The 22,971-nt window shown below is 39.0% G+C and overlaps 1 protein-coding gene across 1 annotated transcript in view; it reads right to left on the reverse strand.

Annotated features, from left to right (window-relative positions):
* Nucleotides 1–22,971, reverse strand: part of LOC135250549 (amine oxidase [flavin-containing]-like) — a 40,755-nt gene that overhangs the window by 13,606 nt on the left and 4,178 nt on the right. Inside the window, exons 2-5 of the mRNA XM_064326964.1 lie at nt 8,449–8,543; nt 7,835–7,972; nt 3,269–3,373; nt 40–131 (exon numbers count right to left, since the gene is read on the reverse strand). Coding sequence (XP_064183034.1) covers nt 40–131; nt 3,269–3,373; nt 7,835–7,972; nt 8,449–8,543 — 430 coding nt within the window. The remainder of the gene's footprint in view (nt 1–39; nt 132–3,268; nt 3,374–7,834; nt 7,973–8,448; nt 8,544–22,971) is intronic.

Consider the following 22,971-nt stretch of genomic DNA (forward strand, 5'->3'; position numbering starts at 1 on the left):
ACCAGCACAGAGAAGACAGGAGCTAGCTTGACTGGGTACCATGTCCAACATATCTTGTCAAAGAGCTCCTTCATGGTCATCTGATCCCATTCTTCTGCATGAGGAGCCTTCCAAGGGGCTTCTCGTGGAATCTGCATTGGAAACTCACTTTGAAAACCCCTATTGAACTTATTCAGCCAATCACCAGCACCATAATGTCCCAATTTACTCAGCTAATCGCTCATTCAGCCAATTACTGACATCTTGCTGCTATAATCCATTCAGCTCCACTCAGAACAACCAAGGGGGCAGCTTTCGGCTTTATTTTTAAAAAATTAATTATTAAATATTGCTTATTTGAATTATTTAATGTGAATCCTCTGTTGTAAATTACTCAAACAAGCAACATTGCAGACAGACTAATTCTATGTTTAAAAATACTTTTAAACAATTATGATTCAGTTGAGGATTAGCCTTTATGTTTAATCCACAATGAGGTGTACGTTAAAGGGAACTGGAGAGGGTGGGAGGGGCAAGGCAGTGAAGCCTAGGAAATAACGGGAAAGAGCCTCTCCTGTGCATATTGAGGGCAAAAGAGCTAGCTGCCGATTTAACTTAAAGTAGAAAACCAAGCTGATTTAACAACCTAAGGAAACCTGACATTTTGGGATCATAACTTTCATTATGTTTTCGTCCAGAAGCTTTAGGAAAATATTTATTAAAATTAACATATTTCATTACATATTACATATTTTCTGCTTTTCATATGAAATATAACAATCATTAATCATGTTTCAAAATACCATCTTGGAAGTTCCATTTTGCCTTCAAAAGTCCGATATTCCCCATTCACTTTAATGGGAGCTCCAATTTTTGCACTCAACATGCGCAGTACAGGTTTACTTCTGGGGCTTCACAAGCATACAGTAGGTCAGCTGAAGGTGTGCTTTTCTGTCTAGTTGCATATGCATGTCTATGCACTGAACACTATGATATGGAACTGATGAAACTACTTGTTTCCATTTCCAAAGTTTCAGAAAACAATATGGCGTCCAGTGCACCGCACCTCTAAATTTCCCCTTAGACTATAACGGAGAAACTAATGCCTTTTTCTACCACATGGTTTTACAGTCATATTTTCAACCTAGTTATACCCATAATACACATAAAAATAGGAATCAATGTGTGATTTTACTAGACACAATTTGGTAACAAAATTATATTCAAGATGTTTCACTCATCAGAGAATCAACACTAGGCTCTGGTTTGTTGTATTGAACATGTGATGATGATTACCTGGCAGATGAACTACATAGACCATTATGTGATCTCTTTAAAATGGGAAGAATGGAAAATGTTTTGGCTTCTGGAAATTTTTTGGCAAAGTTTTGAGTGACAAATTTTTTAATTTTTTTTATACCACTATACCTGTAGAATAACCCCCTTACAATGTTCAAAACCTTCAATATCGGCTATATTTCCCACTCCCCTCACCCCAATTCTGGCATTTACAAATGTGTTGTGATAGAAATTAAGCTTGCTTATGATATTAACTATCTAAAATGTATTTTAATGTGTTTATAACAAAACTAGTACATCTGCTATAAGCATATAACCAGGTATAAGGTTACAGGATATATAACCATTGTGGGCAAAATGTAATTTCTTGATCAATAGCATGTAAAAACTGCATATTCTGTGCATAATGTCAAAAGCGCACAAGCTGTGCAAAACAAAATAAGAAGGAACACTCACCCACGCCGCAAAAGCGCCAGTGAACTAGCCGTTTGGTCATGGTTTCTGGGTGAAGCAACAAAGTTTCTCAGAGAAACAGAAACGGGTGTGGGCGGGGGCGACCGTCATACAGAGATATAAAGGATAGAGGTGTAAATAGAAGTTTGAGATTCTTTTCTCGAGCTCTGTGATGAGTGCTTGAACGGTTTCTCCTATTTGATCAAATAAAGAGTGTATTGCTGAATTGCCTGGTGACCGGGCAAAGTTATTGCTTTCATTACAGGTAGAAACCACAAAAATGCAACCGTCAATAAATATTTAAATTGTTTCAATTTTTTTTACTTACTTTATTTTTGTCACATGTTTTTACAGCCTCCATCTCAATGCATTGTGGTGGTCTCTTGAAGACCAGAACTTTACATTCTAAATGTATCTAAATACAACTAGACGATGCATCAGCTTGACAGTATAGCCAGAGCAATATTATAATATATACTGCAACTCTTCTTGGTGATCAAGCATCATGTACTCACAATGACTATAACTACAATAACTAGCCTGTAGGCTACCATTCTAATAAGTTCCTATACAAGCTCCTCACAAAATCAGTTTAATTCAGTTTCACCCAGGGCGAGTCCTGAGCTCACATGACAGGGCAGCTACATGAAAATCTGTTCTGTGCTCATCAGCACTGACTAGTACTAGCTTGGTCCATACAGTTCTGTGATCCATACACAGTTCAGTAACCATGGAGGTTCAAACTACTTTATGGTGGTGCTCCTTGTAGGCTATTCTTCAACTGTGCATCAACCACTAGTGCTTTCCATAAGTCATATGTTGAGTCATACATTGACCAACCAGAGTCTAGTGTTGACGGACGATGACATATAATTTTGTTATCGAATGTTGTGTCAAGTAAAATCGTGCACTTTTTTGATTTTTATTCTTGTACGTATTTTGGGTATAACTTGAGTTGACAATATAACTGTATACCCCTTAGTTGGAAAGAAAAAGGCATTAGTTTCTCCATTATAGCCTATAGGGAAATTGAGAGTTGTGATGCACTGGACACTAAATTGGTTTCTGCAACTTCAGGCTCCTCTAGCCTCTCCAAGTCCTACATATGCTCTATAGCCGCTTTTCCACCGCATGGAACCGGCTCAACTTCACTGTACTCTACTCAACTCTACTCGCTGTTGGTACCAGGTACTTCGTTTTCCACTGCAGATAGTACCCCCGTCAATGTAGCTGTTCGTCATAGCGACGCCGCATGAAACTGCCGTTTCTGACCAATCAGTGGTCTGCAGTGTTTTCACGTCACCTTTTGGTATTGCCTCAGCTTGCTTGGAACCTCTATGGAGGTGATACCAAAAAAAAAAGTACCAGGTACCAGGTACTATCCACAACTTTTGCCCGATGGAAAACCAAAAGAATTGAGTTGAGCCGGTACAATGCGGTGGAAAAGCGACTTATGAGTGATCCCAATAGGTTTCATCACAGTTCCTACAATTCAAATGCTCTAATAGAGCAACAGTAGGGAGCAGAAGCTGCTCACCTCCATTCCCATTTCATCCATCTTCCTCCACAAATTGTTGTAGTCCATTAAGGCCAGAGGGTTCCACATGGGTGGGAAAGGCCCCTTGAATGCATATGATTTCCCCTAAAACAGAGAAGGCAAAATGCCAAAAAATGGTTTAAGGTAATGCACATAAAGGATAAATACACATTTTCTCTTTCACAAATATTTATGTGGATGGACGATTACATCATTTTAAAATCTTTTAATGATCTTTGAATTTCATTAAAATGTAAGTTAAGTTATTTTGTCTACAGAATAAACTGAATACCGTTACACAATGGTTTATGTCATGGTTCTGTATTTTTGTTACGGTTATTCCTTTTTTGGGCCACCAGATGGTGGCACTTCTGTTTTGTATTTCAGTTTGTTTCCCTCATTGCTTTCCCGTGTTTAATTGTATTATTGTGTTCACTTATTCAATCATTGTTTTTGTCTATGTCTCGTTGTCCCTTCCCTCTCTGGATTAATTGTGCATTGTGTCCTCCTGTGTCTTGTTAGCACCTGTCTATTTAAGTTCTTGGTTGGCCTGACTCAGGTGCTGGTTCCTACTTGTTTTCTGCCCTGACTGTGTTCTGCCCTTGTGGTGTGTTCCTGGTGTTCTGTGTGTTTTCAAGTATTTTGAGTTTCCTGGCTTGTTTTCTTGTTCTTGTTTTTTCCAGTGTTTTGAGCTCCTCATGATGTTTTCTGTTGTTAAGAATTTGTGTTTTTGGGATTTGCCCCTTGTGGCCTTTGGTTATCTGTTTACTTTTGAGAGTACAATCTTTATTTAAAACATACCCTTTTGAGCCTCCTAAATTTTTCACTCTGCACCTGGGTCCTAACCCCCCAAACCCCTGACAGTGCTGGTCTACTTAACAGGTGACTTACAGGTGAGCGCACTATTTCAAGTATGAACTAACCCAAAGCTTGAAGCATGCTGTGTGGGATTTAAAATGATGCTCATGTATGCATTCTTTTAATTCCTAATGAAAGACTTAAGTTATTAAGTTATTTGTGAAGGATAGAGGAGAATAGTGATCCTTGTCGCCTTGATAAATGAGCTGGCCAAAGCCAATTAAATTAATTCATCTTTTTCCACATTAACATTTCCTAATTTTAATGTTGCTTCTACTTGATGGATATGCAAAGCACATCAGAAAAGTGAGGAAGAAGAGACATATCAATTTCCGACAGCCTGATGTGACATTACATTTATAATTCATAGTACTTTTTGTCTTCACCTAACATTCACCTTCAGAGCAATAACTAAGGCACCCTTAGATTCATCAGTATCATCCATACAAATTCTGCTGGTTAATTTAGGAAAGATGGAGGTAAAATAAACAGAGTATGCAACGGCTTCAGCAGACTACAAAATTGCTAAGATTCCCTGAGGTCCTGCTTTTCCTGGATCATACATGAGAGGGAGCAACTTAGCAGCACAGCTCCTCTGCTGAAAAACACATTAATTCATCTCATTCAACCCAGGAGTGCAAACGAGGACACGGCCTGTGCCAAGCATTTATAAGTGTAAAGTTTGACCATTTACCTCACATAAAGTTAAATTTACACAAAGCTGCTCTCATTGGAGGCTTGGGACACATTCATTAGTGATGGAAGAATGAGAATTCACAAGACAAACAATGTGCAGCCCTATTATATGCTGCCACTCAATCCAAACCAATCATTCTGTTTTGGTGTGGAGAACAATGCGTTTTGATTAGTTCAAATATGATTGGCCGTTAACTGCAGTTTCATTCATCCCGGATTCATGAAACATTACTCCCCCCCCTCAGTAGTATTCATGATACATCCTACCTAATTTATAAGCGGATCAAACGACAGTAGCCCAAACAGAGGAAATTTCTTGGCTACACTTTCTGGGCTGTGTGGAAAGCACACTACTCTCAGAAATAATTGCACAATTAATATAGGTTACTGAGGTTAATATTATGCCTACAAGACATGCAAATTATTCTTTGCTGATTGGAGAATTGGGTCTGGCTTTTAGAACTGATCACGTGAAAGCTGATTATATCTGATAACTCAATTGTGGATAAAGACATGCAGTATCTGTTTCCTTTTTGACATAACGTCATCTAATACATGATGAAAATACTGTTAAGTAACAGGTAAATACAGTTTCTGTCATCTGAGACAAACAGGTTTTTAAAATGAAATTTAATGAGTTGTTGATCAGGCATTGGTACACCTTATTCATACAGATCACATATTAGTATTCCATCAAATGACACACCATAAGTGCCACTGCTGACCTACTTTTTTATTTTCACTTGTCTTCCAGCTAAATCATTTGTGGCGAACGCTTCCTGCAGCAAGGAAACCTCGTAATTCCTGGTTCTGTCAGGACCACTGTCATCAAAGTAAGATCCTCATTAACAATAAAGGCAATACAGGTATGTTTGGCGGTATGGCTCTGTTCTGGGAGCTCTCCCACTAACCACGCAGCCCGCGTGGATAAGGCCGGGAGGCCAGCAGCCAAACCCCCCGAGAGGTGTAAACACAGAACTGATCCAGCAGCAATGCCATTTTTTTAACACATAGGGATGGAGCAATACAAATTCTTAACACATAGGGATGGAGCTGGGGTGGTGGAGGGGATTTACAAAGCAACGTGCAGCAGGCTTGCATGCAGGAAGAGCAGCCGAATGAGTAGAGGGAGGCTGTTTAAGTAGACTGCCCTGTTATGTGAATGTACTGTGATAGGTGAACATCACTCATCTGAGCATCAGCTGATTTGCCCGGAGCGGCTTGACTTTCTGCCAGGCCTGCCAAGATTAACACGATGCTCGATTTATTCTAAGGGGAGAATTTCCCCTGCTCAACACAGGAGTGGAGGTGTGTGTGTGGTGTGTGTATTTGTGGGTGTGCATGTATGCTGCAATGGAAACAGTGGGGGTGCGGGTGGGGGTGGGGTCCCTCATCAAAAAGTCAGAAAATCTAATCCAAGATTCTATTCATTTAACAGGTTATGTCCTTAAATGCACTTAATCCAAAAACAACAAAATGCATGAAAGTGTTGTGATTTGTTCCAACATAAAAGTTTGCTGGCCATACAAAAAATATTGTGCAGAAAAAAACATTCAGAAAACACTGCTTAAAAGGAACATTGTAGTTTTTTTATTTGTTCATTCATGGGTTGATAAAAATGTGTTTTCCTTTGCTTTGCAAATGTTACTGAAAGGTGTGATGTGGGAAAATAGCATAACTGATATGATATTGTCTGTGTGTATTAATGCATCAATCCTTTACTTTTCTGAACAGGTCTCCAAATCCCCTCTTCCATCTACTTAATGTGGCTGTGTGGCCCAAAGCAATAAGATTAATTCCGGTTTGCCTCTCAAAATAGGTCCTGTCAATACTAGTACTGTCAGCAACCCTCTGAAAATAACCTAGGGGGGTAAATGTTGTTGCATATACAGAAACAGAAATGGCACCTACCCCAAGGCTCTCTGCAGCACAAACTGAGCCTCAACTTTACCACATTAGAAACACTCTTACTCTTGCTCAATGTTTTCAAGCAGTCTGAAATAATCTGAATAAAGCTACCCCCCCTTAGGCCTTTTGCATTGTCAGTGGGAAGTCCTTTGTCGCTGCTGTTGTTTTTGTCATACAGTGGCAGACATGCCCAATGGGGAAGCTGCAAAGGTCGGAAGAGTCATCTGAGTGCATTCTGGAAACACTGAGGTCAACTGGATGGGAGGGGAGGTGAATAAATTTGAGAGTGAGAGAGAGTGCAACTGCACTGTGCTGAGTTGCTTTCTCTCAATGACTTTAAATTCTTGACTTGATTAAGATAATGCGAAAAAATTAATTAATTTTTTTTTCAGAAGGAGACAGGAAAATAAGAAAAGGAGAAATACAAATAGAAAAATCTAATAATAAATAATAATTTAAAATGCATTAGATTATCTGATTTGACTGGGAGTGCATGATCTGGTGATGGTATGATATGAAAAAAAAATATCTTGCATGTTGTATACCATGCTAATCATAATAAACACCAGGACTGTAAAGCATTGCTTCTGTGTAATAAATACTGTTCTGCATTGTAGATATTGTTAAAACTGTATTGTTGCTGTTGCTGTTGTTGCTTATTGTGTGTGTGTATGTGTGAGTGTGAACAAATATTTATAGGAATACATCAAAATAAGTAAAATTGATGTTATACAATGTGTTTGCCAGGCCACACATGGAGTATTATATGCATTTCAGGGCATCGTACTACAAGAAAGACATAGCAGCTCTGGACATTGTTCAAAGAAGGACAACTAACATACTTAGAAATATCTTTAACTAAATACAATAGTACATTTGAACAGATGGAGGCATTGAAAAAAAAGTGAGTGGTCAGCTGAAGCAAAATGTAATTTTGAAAAACTTACTGACTAATACTTGAAAATTGACTGTCAGTCTCTATCAGTCATTCAGTTGTCCACAAGGTGGTTGTGAGACAGTGGTGAGTGAGGGAAGGATATTGAGCATTTTTCATGCCTCAGTCAGGCTGTAGCACACACAGCAAGTGGAAAATAGTCTACCCACCTTAACATGGTGCACCAGTTTCTCCTCTTCGTTCACCTTGTATGTTTCCACCCCAAACTCCTTGGCTAGCCGTAAGATCCGGTTCTGGGTGGGGCCGATGTAGGCTCCTCCCAGGTCAACATAATTAGTCTCCTTGTTCTATAATTGGTTTCACAGAAAGAAGGACAGCCAATCAGAGTAGCTTGATGAAAACACAGACTGGATTGGTATGGTTATCATTTGATTTTTGACCATGGGGGACATTATTGAAATCAAGAGCCAGAAATATGGCCTAAAAAGTCATCTTTATACTACCTTTTTCCAAGGATGAAACAAATATAATTCTGCAAGAATGATTGCTAACTTCAGCAATAATCATTGCTTAGATAACTCTAGCTTTTAGAATACACCTTACAATCCATTATTGTTTAACATTTAAAATGGTTTTGTCACACTTTTTTGAATCTACAAGGAAATCTATGGATAGATTAGCGATATGGAACTCATTCAGAGTTATATCATGAATATCTGCACTGCTAGGAGTGTTGCTGGTGCTCTACTTTCATCATGACTAACAAGACACCATAGCCAATACTCATGATAAATAATTTATTTTAATTATTTTATTATCTTACCCGCACAGTAAGGGTTCTTCCTCCTACACGGCTCCGAGCCTCCAGAACCACAGGGCTCAGGCCTGACTCCACTAGAAGTTTGGCTGCAGACAGCCCTGTCTCAGAGACAAAGCAGAGATGATAAAATTGGAACAGGACAGTTGTAAAATTTGGTAGCATCATCTTACTCATAGAAAAGAGAGGAGCTCCAACAATGCCAGAATATGTCGGTAAGCACTAATAGAACAACCACAACAGTGAAGGATGAATTGGGATGGCAGGTATACCATCCCGCCAAGTTATGGCTTGGTGGGCCAGCATGCCCCATACCTAAACAGCACTGAGAGATTTTTCAGGGTTTCCTACCAAAATAACCATAATGACCAGGGGCTCTCAGCCCTTAAGAACATTAACTTCTGTACCTTTTGACCTCATGTTAACAAATCTAGGCCTGTCGTTAAAAGAGCTGATATCAAAATGAGGTCATGTTACAATAAACAATATTGGCTATCTTAGCTCACACAAATTAAATGAGCTCTATTCCAAAGCAATGCTACCCAGTGTTTCCTAAATTATTTAATATAACTTGGCCCTGTGTTTTTTATTTTACCATCTGAAGAGAATGAGGTCATTCATTTAATGTTTTGTCACATGAAAGTGCCCTACAGCTGTGTTCCGTTGCGCAAATAGCCAATGTTGCCTTCAGAAACAGTTGTCTTTGTATGCATCAAGTTAATCTCTCCAAACAGAGCAGCCTATGAAGGCAGCATCTGAGCCAAGCTGGCAAGTCACATGTGGATAGCTGATATTCGACACGTTTACCTGACTAATAACCTGGTTTGATTACGAGTTAGGCCGAATGTCCACCTGTGTAAAACAGATGTAAAACTACCTATCGAGTTACCAAATTACAGGTTGGCTAAAAATGTATGTTTTGTCCGTATCACAGACTTGGAGTTTCATTATAATATTGAATAGTTATCCAACTTTGCAACCGATTGCTTAACTGGTGAATTAACTATGTAGCCACTATGAATTATCCTCACCCAGAAAATGCACAATGGGGGTGCCGCAGGGATCTATTCTGGGTCCTCTGCTATTCAGCCTCTATATAAATGACCTCCCTCTACATTGTGAGGGAGTGAACATCCAAATGTATGCCAATGATACAGTTCTTTATGCACATGGTGAAAATGCAAATCAAGTGGCAAATAAACTAACGAAAGTCATGGATAAAGTGGCACAATCGCTTGATCATTCTTGTCTGACTCTAAATGTGGGGAAAACCGTCAGAATGTACTTCTCCATCAAACAAAACAAGTCCCCCCAGACATTTTTATATGAGGTGAAAAAATCAAAATCGTCAGAGAATTCAAATATCTCTAAATTATTGTAGATTCTACGCTGTCTTTTAAAGCGCACATAAAGAAGATGACCAACACAATCAAATTTAGTTTGTCAAATTTCAGATACATAAGGAACTATTTATCAACGGACGCATCCAAGATCTATATGCATGCCATGGTCTTTGCACATATGGCCTATTGTATCACAAGTTGGTCACAAGCTGGGGAAACTGCAATAAGACCTCTTCAAATGCTTTACAAACAAGCTGTTAAGATACTGGACAAAAAGCCATCGCAATGCCATCACTGCCCTATCCTCTCCAAGTACAATATATTTAATCTCGACAACATCAGAAAATACTCTAATGTCTGTCTTGTGTTTAAAATCATACATGACTTGGCTCCCCCACCACTTAAAGATTTCATCATGTTCTGTGCAGACCATAACACCAGGGTCACTCGAACCTCAACTAGAGGTGACTGTGTCACTCCCAGACGTCGCACTAAATTCGGACAATCCTCTTTTTCAAATAAAGCAATTTCTCTTTGGAATTCACTTCCGTCGGACATTAAAAACAACAGTAACTTGCAAGCTTTTACATTTCAAGTCAAAGCATGGATTAAGGCAAACCAAACCTGCCAACATTAACTCAAAGCAACTCGCACACGCGCACACACGGATTGTAATTGAACTCATGTACTTCCTTTTTTCCTTTTCACCATTACTGGATGTTCCACTCCTGTCCACATGAGGATAAAGTCCTCTGTGTTTTTACTATTGTAACGTCATGCAACTGTATCGTAATGTATTATTTGATGAATTTTATAGTGTATTTTGTATACTGTGATTGTCCTGACTTTTTTGACTGTTTTATTTGTGACTGTTCTGACTCTTTTGTATACTGTGATTGTCCTGACTGTTTTATTGTTGTACACCTGCCCAGGGACTGCAGATGAAAATTAGCTCTTAGCTATATCTGGTCCAATGCATCAAATTTCTATTGCTGAAATGTATGTTCAAAATTGTACATTGTCCCTGTCAAATAAATTGAATGAAATGAAATGAAATGAAATACAGCTAATTAGAAAATAACCAACAAAAAGCTGAACAACATTCTATTTCATATTATTTGTTATAATCTCATATACTTCCATTTAAACATAAAGTCTTCTGTCACATTTCATAGTTTGCTCAGCATTATTTTAACAGAAATTCAATATTTTCTTCAAAAATATGGGTATATCACATCCCTCAAAACCTTAGCAGGACAGCATTCTGCTAGGACAGTACAGTTCTACTTTAGGGGCGACATAGCTCAGGAGGTAAGACCGATTGTCTGGCAGTCGGAGGGTTGCCGGTTCAAACCCCGCCCTGGGCGTGTCGAAGTGTCCTTGAGCAAGACACCTAACCCCTAACTGCTCTGGCGAATGAGAGGCATCAATTGTAAAGCGCTTTGGATAAAAGCGCTATATAAATGCAGTCCATTTACTTCCTGTCATAAGTGCCATGAAATGTAATGCAGCTGGTATCCACCAATCACTCTTGACGTTGTTCTATTGGTTATTACTAACATGCGCAGTGATTGGTGAAGCTCCCCGGTTAACAATCACAGAGTACACTGGTGACATAAAATTGTCCTTTCACTAATAACTATCCCTGAGAAAAACCAAGAAGTGTCGACACAAGCAGGTGATGAAGTCAGCATGAACGCAGTGCACAATAACTTCCTCTCACTGGTCTGCTGTCTGTGATAAGTATGAATGGGATGTCACAACTCCAGAAATATCTTGTGTGAAATATGAGGCAAGCATGGCAGTACCCAATTTAATTAACGAGTGAAATCCAACACAGCAATAAAACTGAACATATTATGGCTCTAATTACTGTGTATTTGATTTCATCCTGAAGCTGTGCAAATAAAATCCTGGCTAATTCAAATGTTTCTGACCTACGTGTAAAAATTAAAATAGGCTAAATTAGAGCTTGTTTTTTCTAGCTTTTGCACTTGGACATGGAACAGAATATCTAGTTAAAAGGTTAGCCTTCAACCCTGAGCCATAATAACAGTAATACTCAAAGGAACAGATGAACCCTTCTCTCTTTCCTTTCCATTGACTTATCATTGAAATGCCTTGCAATAATCATGGCTCATTTCACTGTGAATAGTAAGAAGCAGGCAGTAAAATGTTACAGCATAGAGAGATGGCAGGTTGTGAGGGTAAAGGCCAGTTGTAGAAACTTTCCTATCTATGGTAAGTGGAACAAATTGCCATCGGCATCCTTATGCAAATGCAATATATTGTCCATATATGGAATTTTAAAAAAAACAATACACTCATAAATATACAGTATTTCACAATAGCATATTTAAATAAATAAATAAATAAATATCTGAAAGTGTCAAAAACTTCATATTTGTCCATAACTGTGAAGGGTTGCAATATCTCAATAAAATATTTGACAGTCCTCTATGACAGTGACGTCCTCTTGCAGTTTGCAGGATCTGAGCACTGCAAGCATATATGGAATTTAAAAAAACAATATACTAATAAATATAGTTCACAATAGTATATTTAAATAAATAAATAAATACCTGAAAGTGGCGATAATTTTTATATTTGTCCATATATTGTGAAGGGTTGCATTATCTCAATAAAATGTTTGACAGTCCTCTGTGACCGTGACGTCCTCTTGCAGTTTGCAGGATCTGAAATCCTTGAGCACTGCAAACATAGGCCCCTTTATCACTGAGGTCAGCAACTGGTCAGGGAGCAGCCCCAATCTACTCTACTGGTGCTTAACTGCCTCCCTACTGTACAAGACTCATTTAACCTTGACTCAACACTGGGTGCTTTTGTTCGGAAGAGGGCAGTGCATATGCACTCTGCTGTAGATTTACAATCACAAATATACTCACTGAAGACTTAAATAACAAAAACATTAGTTGGCCTATTTGGTGGAGGCGAAAACAAAACTCAGTTTACTGAGAGCAAGAGAGAAACCGAAGATTTCTAAGATAGCTGAAGGCTTTGTACTTTGACACTGTGATTGCAGCTACGCGTCCCCCACGCATCGGTTCATCAGTGGGCTTTATAAATGGTCTGGCTTCGTGCCATGGGCTGTGTCATGCTACGCATGGGAATCCGTCCGGAGATGTTAATTTAGAAGAGAGCACCAGTCACCCCACTACTGGAGAGGGAATCTAGCATCAGGAACATCTCTTTCATGGGAACTGAGCACTGAGAAAACAGAGCAGCTGAATTCTTCTCGCCCCTCAAATACTCCCAAACAGCCCCTCTTCTAGAGGCAGTTCTGGAGCCAATGTTTTTTCTTTTTTTTCCATCTGATTTCAGAAAAAGACAAGTGGAAGCACAGGAGGAAGAACTTCACTCTGAAAGGGAATGTTCATTACTCAACCATGGAAAACAATTTTATAGCATACCACTCTGCAGAAAAGGCAATCTAACTTATGCACATCTACTCTTGGCCATAAGGAAAAGGTTTTATCAGCTCTTTGTCCTGTTATTTATCTATGCTTTTCTTTCCAGGCACTTTTGAGGTGGTGGGCAGCTCTATTCGGTCTGGAAGGAGGCATTTAATCTATCTGGAGCTAGTAGGGATGCCAGATAAATCATTAGTGAAAACATGCACAGATGGAAGCGCACTTGCAACAACGTCAGGAGCCGGCAAACGGGGGGGGGGATGATGGGGGGTTGGATGGAGGGCTGTGGTGACCCTGTGTTTTACCGGGGAATCACTGACATGCAAATTCATAACAGTTCAACAGCCAGGGAAATTCTTCCATCAGTTACTCTGACCCAACATTACATTGTCCAGTCAGGATCACAAACAGGACCTGCACAAATAATTTGAAAACCAGGCGTCTGGCAACACCTCCAAAAGGACAATCGCCATGTAGTTTGGCTGAAATCAGAAATGCACAGCTGGTGACCAATGGCTGCTGTGGGTTCAAGCTGTAGAGACTTTATTATGAATGAGCACCAGATGGTGGCAGTACAGCTAAGTCACAGGGGCAGCTGTGGGTCGGGAGTGCACTGGCACCTGCTTTAATTGGGCATTATATTTCACACCAGTGTTGACAATTACTGCCCATTACTGTCATTATCTAAAGCCATCACTACAAGCCTCTGACACGACTCCTAGAACAGTGTGTTAAAATGCCAACTCCACCGCATCCACCTCCCATCAATCATGATACATCATTATGTTGGGACAGTGATGATTAACTAAAAAATGTTTATGTTCTGAATCCAGCTATTTTAAAGACTAACACCTTTGTAATTTGGTAATTATTATTAATTATATTAAATATGTATTATCAATTAAATCACCAAATTTGTTTATAGGCAGAGCAACCTGTTGGATCAACCTTTATCAAAATGTACTCCCAACCCGATTAAAATTTTTTAAAGTCACAACAAATCATTCAAATTCTAATCTAAAGATGAAGGTTCAAACTACCTTAACAAATAATGAATGTCTCACACTTACAGTCACAAAAGAAATGAATGAAATTAAATACCAAACCGCAACTTGTACCTCCAAAGTCAGTCCCAAGAAAACAAAGAAAAAGTACAAAAAACCAACAAACTGCAGAATATTCAACAAAGCCAGATGAGCAGTAAGACAAAACATCATACCCTGCGCACACCAAACACCAATAAACACCAAGTCCAGATGCAAGGTTCAGATTCCTCAGATGATAACAGCAGATATCATCCCCTGAATGTCCCTCGCAACAGATATTAACCGGCTGAAGTTAAGCAATCAACAACTGACTCCTAAAACTAAAGTTGTTCTAAAGCCGCGTTTCCACCGCAGGAACTTTACCCCGGAACTAGGAACCTTTTGAGGAACTCAGTGCGTTTCCACCGCAGGAACTAGGGTCTAAATTTAGTTCCTGGGGCTTTATTTTACCCCCGAAAAAGTTCCTGCTCGGGGGGTTGTACTTTCCGAAAGTACAGGAACCTTTTGGGTGGAGCTTGCAGCGCTGAACATTTCTGATTGGTCGAGTACTCGCAGCATTTTTTTGTATTTATTTTCCGCCATTAACCACCATGTTTGAAAATATGCAGCCGCAAACCAATTTATTTTCATAATAACTTCAAATCAAACTTGTATGTTATGCGGCGCAATAGCCTAGTTTTGGTTATAGCCTGCCAACGTCTTGGAATTATAACATGTGCTCTCCTGTTCTTTTCTTGCTTTAGTGTTCGTTTTATAAAATGCTAAGCATTCGTGCTGGGACAGCATATTACGTAGGCTACCAAAACATTCAAACGGATTAATTTGGTTGCTGAATATTTTCTTCCGGATTTTCTTTGTTAGCCCGTTGTAATTTTTTAACAAAAGTCCAAGTTACGAATGTATGTAGATTCTGGTGGAAGGCTCCAAATACTGGCACAAGTAATGACAAGTGTTGAATATAAAAGGAAAGAGTTTTTGTCAGTCAAGTGCTGACAGAAGCCAGCATTTGGTCAATGGAGTCTCTGTGTATCCACTGAACATACAGACTGCAGTGCTCTGACTGACCGCTTTATTTCTCTTCAACAAAAACACTCTCCCTGGCATAGACTGCTCCGTTCACCTGCCAGAGTGAGTGTGATCACTCTATTTAGGCCTGTTTTGCAGGAGGAGAGAGAGTCTTATTAATAGAAGCTTCCTTAAGGAAAGCCTAAAATCCGCAAATGGCAGTTGAATACTGCACATTTCTACTGCATATTACTGTTGTCCTAAAGGCATGGTTTTGCATCTGTTGCACGTGGCATATTTACAGTGAAGCTCATTATGACAGCAGAGGATCTGGTAGCTTCTCTTAAATCTCAGTTACCTATAAACACAGGTTCATACCAATGACGGATACACACTTCTATACATGGAATGGAACTTCACAAACCAGTCCGTAAGAGAGAGCCAGACATTTCTGCCAGAATGGGATCATGACGCCTGTGCTGACTTTTCATCAAGAGAACATCAGTCTGAACAAACCTTACAGGGCCCAAAGTAAGCTCAGAATCCTTTGAATGTGAATGTATATCAGGACATGCCAGTGGTTCCAGTGCATATGTTTCACATTCCTATTTTACAGACTTCTTCTGTTCTGACCCAACCATTCAGATAAGTCTCACTTTAATATTTAGCATTGCACATTTTAAAAAGAAAATATTATTTCAGTTTCATTTATGTTTTTGATTGGCCCAGACAGTTTTATGCAATGAAGAATTGCATTTTACATTCTACAGACCTTTCTGGCCTCCTAAGGGTTGTACAATGGCTGATAAGAAGGTCATCGGGGCTTGTGGTCTAAAAAAGTAAAAAAACATCTTACACTTGCACACCAAAGAAAATGTGATATTCACTCTTGCCCTTGAGAGATAGAGGAGGACTGGTGCGTGTTTGAAATCAGTAACCAGTTACATTTACATTTACATTTCATTTATTTGGCAGACGCTTTTATCCAAAGCGACGTACAAAAAAGTGCATTTCATGGTCATAGACAACTGCTAAACACAGGTTCAGTAAGGTACAATACTTATTTTGTACAGCTACTTTTTAGCTTTTTTAGTTCAGACTCAATAGGTCAAACAAGGTGAGTTAGTTCATCAGCTGCTTTAACTGATCAAAATAGTGCTAACTAATTATGAAAAACTGCACATCCTGCAGCTATTCAAGGACAATAATTAATTCCACTGCTATAGGGCATCAGTGTAAATTTATGCCAGTTTTTTTTCCAAGTCAACACACAATTAGAACAAAAAGCCTTGTTTTTTCATTTTATAGACAAAACAATGTAGGTCACGGGTTCACCAACATTGCTTCAATCAAGGAGCTTAATCTTGTTCTTACAAGCATTTCCGAAAATTCACTACAATAGAATACAGATTAGTCGTACTAAAAAGGCGAACTCTTTATATAAGAAATATGGGTTGATGATAATACATAAGCTTACTGACAAATATTGTCCAAGGACCTATGTAAAAAGCAAACAAGTAAGTCTTGAAATGTAATACATGTGAACTTTGAATATATGATTACAAAATGCAGATGTGAAGAGCTGAACACTCACCGTAGTAGTTACCCTGTCCTTACAGCTCATTATGCATACCTTCTGCCTAAACCCTTAGAGGTTACATTGTATATGCTTGGTCCATTATTTAATTTTAAACATACATTTTCTCTCTTGATTCTCTGTCTTTAAATAGAGCAAAACATTCAAAAATGGCAAAGTAGCCATTGCTAGGGTCTTCAGTGAAAGTGTATGGGCAATGGTGAGCAAAAGTCAAATGGTCAAAAAGGAATTCAGTGCCAGGCGACTTTGTTCATTTACAGTGCTTAGATCTGATGACATACTGGTGAAAATTCTGAGAAGAAAAGTTCAACTACAAACATCGCCTTTGTGGTATATAATCAGAATGCAGGAAAAGTTGACAGTTCTGATGTGCTAAAGCAGTCCATGACTTACTTTTTAGCCTAGTTTAGGCAGATTTACCAAAACAGTATTTCCGTCAGCCATGAAGACATCCTCAAAACAGATTGCATACCACTGGGAACTGAAGGGTTTCTTCAAATAAAACTTCTGTCAGCGAGGCCCAAGATCAAAGGGCCTCGCTGATAGAAGCTCATTGTTTCCACGTTCATGTAGCTCTTTCTCCATGTCTCTCTAAATGTTGCAGCTCTTGCAAAAGCATCTTTCAGCCCAGTGCCTAAAGGCTGATCCAGACCTGATTTCATTGCCTTTTTATATTTTCTTTCTTTAAAAATTGCATAGGAATAAAAATCTTCCCCAGCAACCTATTACCAATCCTAGTCACAAAACAGAAATCTTAAAAAGGCAAAAAAAGGAGATATTTCATTTCTTATGTGAAACTTTTAAATTCTTTCAGCCTTCAATTAAAAGCACACAAAAATACTTGAAAACGTGCCGGTTTGATAAAGCATTTCCACCTATATGAAAAAAAAGTTTTTTTTTTCTACTTCAGGCATGTTCAGATATTTATGCTGGTTTAATTAATGTCATATTTGTAATGGATATTTTGAAAATACAGTCACCTCCTGAAAATATCCCAAAATCCAAAAATAAAAATTGTATTATTTTTTTTTACCTGTACATCTGCAATCTCTTCAATAACTTCACTAATATTATGTCATTGTTAGTTAGTAAGCAGAACTGAATTTATTCACGTGCATTTATAAATAGTATAAACTCTCCAGTTATTATGTAATTATTCATTAATTACTGCAATATAATTACTAGTAAATGCATAATTGTAAGTACATAATATATAATTGATCTATAATCTCTACAATCACAGTTTGTAATCCAAACTGGACCTATACTATGGACAGAGGTTCTGTTGTCTGCATACACACACTCAAAGCAGAAAATACAGCATTGGGCTTAGGCCAAAGGCTTACAGTGCTAGAGACCCCTACCATTTCAAGCACTGCCACATAACCCAGCCCACAGCAACAAATCACAATGCCAGTCAGTGGCAGACAAATAGCTGTGCACAGTCATTAAGGCAAGTCAATTAAATGCCCCCACCAATCTCAATGCTTTGAGCCTGCCAGTGGAAAACTAGACAGGGGACTGTGGTGGTTTCTGTGGCAACTGCACACATGAAGACAGGGTTACTGGGCAGAAGTGACAGCAACAATTGCCATCTAATTGCCTTTCCTCTCCTCATTAAAAGAAAGAAATGTATTCTGTTTTAGTTATCTGTCTTTAAAATAATGGACATAACACAAAGGTTCTCATCCTTAAATTCCTAGACTGAATAATTTAGTTCAGCACCAGAATACACACAAAAGTATTTTGAAAAATGAAATCAAGAGTCCCCCCCCCCCCCATCTCTCTGCATAGTCTCTTTACTGACAAAGCAAAATGAAGATTGACTATGGGAAGAAACAAAAAACCAGAGGCTTGCTGGTACTGGCAACCCAACATAAAGTCCTATGCAGAACGTTGCTGAAATACTGTGAGGTCAGTCAAGTGCTGCGGGCTATAAGACAAGAATTTACTACAACGTGCAATACATGCTGTGAGCTGTCAGAATGTGCTTTAACTCAGAATGTGCACTGTTTTCTGACTGTGTGACTGTCTGACTCACAGAAAATAGCTTTTATTTTCTTAAACTGATTTGGTTCCAAGTAAATAAACAATTGAAACATGACCTGACATGCATAGAAGTAGACTATGTTCAAGCTCCTGACTCAATGGGTTCTGCAGACTGGTAATCTGCTCATTTTACAATAAATAAATAAAAATAGGCCATGCAGTAAGACTCTGTTTTTTGTGTAGATTTATCCACTGAATTTCCACCAAAATTACAGACAAGGAACTGAACAAACATAAAATAATAAAAAAATAAATCAGGGTATGGTGGTTTCTGTGGCTTATTATCTGATGCCACAATCTACAGTATGTATTACATTATGGATAGCTCACATCGCACCATTTAACCCAGGTTTTTAACCCAGGACAGCTACATCTGGAATAATTTGCCTTGGGAGATATCCTGGCTTAGAGAGACAGCTGTTGGTTGTGAAAGCACAGTAAAGGGACAGATTCATGGCCGAACATAAGTCAAGGTAAAATGACAGGGTGCTAGCTTTCCCCCTTCTTATGTACGTTTTTGTTTTACCCATATTTTTTTTTCTAGTTTGGAATGCCATTGGTATTTGGATGGATTCACAATGATCAGCTGCTGCTTTCTCTGTCAATCTGGGAGAGCCGAGGAACATGCGATTTTCTCCGAAAAATGTTCTGCTTTTTACGCCACCAGTTAAGTAACTACAGGGTCAGAGGTGGACATTTCCTGTGCAGCTAGTCCAGGCAAAGGTGTGGGCACCTGATTAACAAGAGGTGGTCATGGTGAGTGATGAGACATGAGGATGAGGTCATGCTGCTGAATGAAATCCCTTTCTGCCTTGGCAATGCCAGACAATTATACACCAATGTGAAGGGCTGCTAGCCACAGTCACTACTGGCACAGTCAAATTTCAAAACCAGATCACAAGGCCTATACAGTACTATAAAAGTGCCTTAACAAGATGGGCCACCCAGCAGCCCTGCCTTCCCTTTAGAATTATTTCAATCAGGACTGAAGTCAACTCTTCAGTCAACTCTCCTATTTAAATGTTTACATGGATAAGTAAACAGAATTTTGGAGGAATACCAGAAAACCTCCCAGTATCTAGAAGCAGATCCAAACAGCAAGTGGTGCTGGGGCGGTGGAGGGTGAGGGCAGTTCTGAGTAGTAGCAGTTACGCATGCAAATGCAGTCAGGCAAGAGAGATCAGAAACACTCTTCTGGAGGTAGGCTCAGGTGTTTCACTGACTACTATCCACATGAAGACTTCACAAGCAGGACTACAGTGGCTACACTGCAAGATGCAAATCGCTAGCTAGCTACAAAGACAGGCTTGCCAGGACACAGTTTGCACCAAAAAGTACCAAAAAGAGGCTGCAGAGTTCTGGAAAAAGGTGAGGTGGACAGATATGACCAAGATTCACTTGTATCAGAGTGATGGCAAGAGAAAAGAGTGGAGGCCAAAAGGAACTGCCCAAGATCCAAAGCTCTCCCCTCATCTGTGAAAAATGGTGGTGGGTTGTTAATCGTTTGTGCATCTATGGCTGCCACAGGTACTGGCTCACTTGTCTTCATTGATGATATATCTGCTGTTAGCAGTAGCAAAATCAACTCTAAAGTGAACAGAAGCATCTTGTCAGCTCAACTTCAGCAAAATACCTCCAAACTCATTGGACGTCCCTTCATCCTAAAGTAAGACAATCTCCAACATACTGCAAAAGCAAGCATGTTTCTGAGCAATAAAATTTTTCAAAGCCAAAAACTTTCAAATTCTAGTCAATGCAAAGTCAGTCACATGATCTGAATACAAATGAACATGCATTTTATATGCTGAAAAAATAAATTGCCCACAAAATGAGCAGGAGCTGAAAATGGCTACAGTAAAGGCCTGACAGAGCATCACCAGAGAAGAGACTGTACTCAGCACCTGGTGATGTCTATGGGGCACAGACCTCAAGCAGGCAATGCATGCAAATGATATGTGACAAAGTACTAAACATGAGTACTTTCATTTACATAACTTTAATATATCCCAAACATTATGTTGTTAAGAAATGGGGAAGGGGAGCTATGCATAAAACCTGCTGTAATTTCTACTTTGTGAATGTATAAAGTGTATATAAATACTTTAAATAAAAGCAGAGAATCTGCACTTTAACCACACGTGATTGATTACAATTGATTGCAAATATAAAATTGTGGAGTACAGAGTCAGACCCCAAACATTTATCCCAAACATTACGGAGCTCACTGTATATGTACAGATAAATGTGAAAGCATTGGAACAGTGTCACATTTTTTGCTTTTATGATTCATAACACTTCATGCAGTCACATTTTTCTGAATAACATGTGATGTGGAGTGGGCAGTTTACTGTATGAGTAATGTCCCCCTGGCATCATGTTTTTCTGAGTCAGGTCCCAGTCTGATCAATCTTCCTATTTACTCACAACATTAAGTTACAATTAACTTGCAAATAATACACATTTACAAAACAGTAAGTCCATAAACAAGTTCCAGACACCTTATTGAAATTAAGTTGAGTTGAGTTGTTAGTTCGTATATTCTTAAAATTGAAATTTGGTCAAATTGATATGTTTTTAGACAGAAAAACGCCAGTCAGCCAGCCTATCCTCATCTCATTGGCTCTCGGCTCCTGAAGCCTGCCAGCGCTAGCTGCGAACGAAAAGTAATCATCCATGCAATGACTGCGCATCTCCACAGGTGGATTGCAGCTGACATTGTGCGGTCCTCTCGCAAATTTGTGATGTTTCAGCGATGAAACAGGGCTATGAATACAATCGGGGGCTCCGAATTGGAGAATAAAGATAGGTGATGAGAAACGGTTATAAAAATTAACACACCAACCAGGGCTCACTGTCATACTGCAGGTGCCTCCTGAGTAATGCAGTAATATCTATCTTGCAGACGGAAGTTACTTACTGTAATGTGTGAACTGTGCAGCCCTTCTAAAATCTCTTTGTGTGTTTCAGTGTTTGTCCTGGCTCTTGTCCAGGCCCTGAATGCCAACGCCTCTTTTCAGATCAAAAGGCTGCACAGGAAAACATGAAGGGTTGCCAACCAGTGTCAACAGCATGCTGTGAAACAGCCCAGGACCCCAGATTCACGAACAGTCACTGTTCTCAAAAACCATTAAACCCGGGACAAGAATCCAAAATGATATTCTGAGCCAACAAGATGGAACCACCATATGTGCCAGATGTATTAATAGGTCAGCCACTCTGCCTATCCAACAGGCTAAAATAAGACAGTTGCCAGGCAAATTAGTGATCAGTCAGTCAATAAGTGGTTCATATGTATTTATAAAGAATTTTACACCACTCCAATTACATAAAGAAAGTTAAACTGGATCAACTATGTCTCACTCATGTTCAAGTATTTTAGTGATTTTATTCCTTTGCTTATTTATTTCCAATCATTGTATTTTCCTCCCATTATGGAACACAAGAAGGTAGCTGTCAATGAAACTTATACCATATTTATTAAGGATTTGCTAACAAAACAACTAGCATTTACCATATTTACTAAGGTGACACATTAGAGGTTTGCGCTGGTAAAACAACAAAAATGTGGCATCCATGAAATGTGCGTGTTTGGGTTTATAAATATGTATTTTAGGGCGTTTGGATGTTAGACCACAATAATATAATATTCATAAGAGGACACATCATCTGCGCAGGGGAGAGTCATCACATAACAGTTTTTGGATTGTGCTCATTTATTCAGACAAAATTTAACCTAGTTGCACTAAATTTTAATTCAAACAGCTTTGACATGTCAACAGTCTAGTCATCCTCAGATTATGAAAAAAAACATTGCATAAACATTGACCATGATGTGAGTTGTGGTAACATCCAAATAGATGAGGCAAGCTGCTTTTGCTTGTTTCTTAACACCCAGGTAAGGTTTTATAAAGCAAATAGGACCATATGGGCCAATCTGGTGTGTGCTTATTATAAATGCCTGGGACCAGGTAGCTGCTTCTTTTCCATTAATCACTTGGAGCATCCAGAAGATGAGGCTATGTCAACACAGCAAGCAAATTAGCTGAACCCATTTAACA

Source organism: Anguilla rostrata, chromosome 3 (genome assembly GCF_018555375.3).
Source record: "Anguilla rostrata isolate EN2019 chromosome 3, ASM1855537v3, whole genome shotgun sequence".
Classification (NCBI taxonomy): Eukaryota; Metazoa; Chordata; class Actinopteri; order Anguilliformes; family Anguillidae; genus Anguilla; species Anguilla rostrata.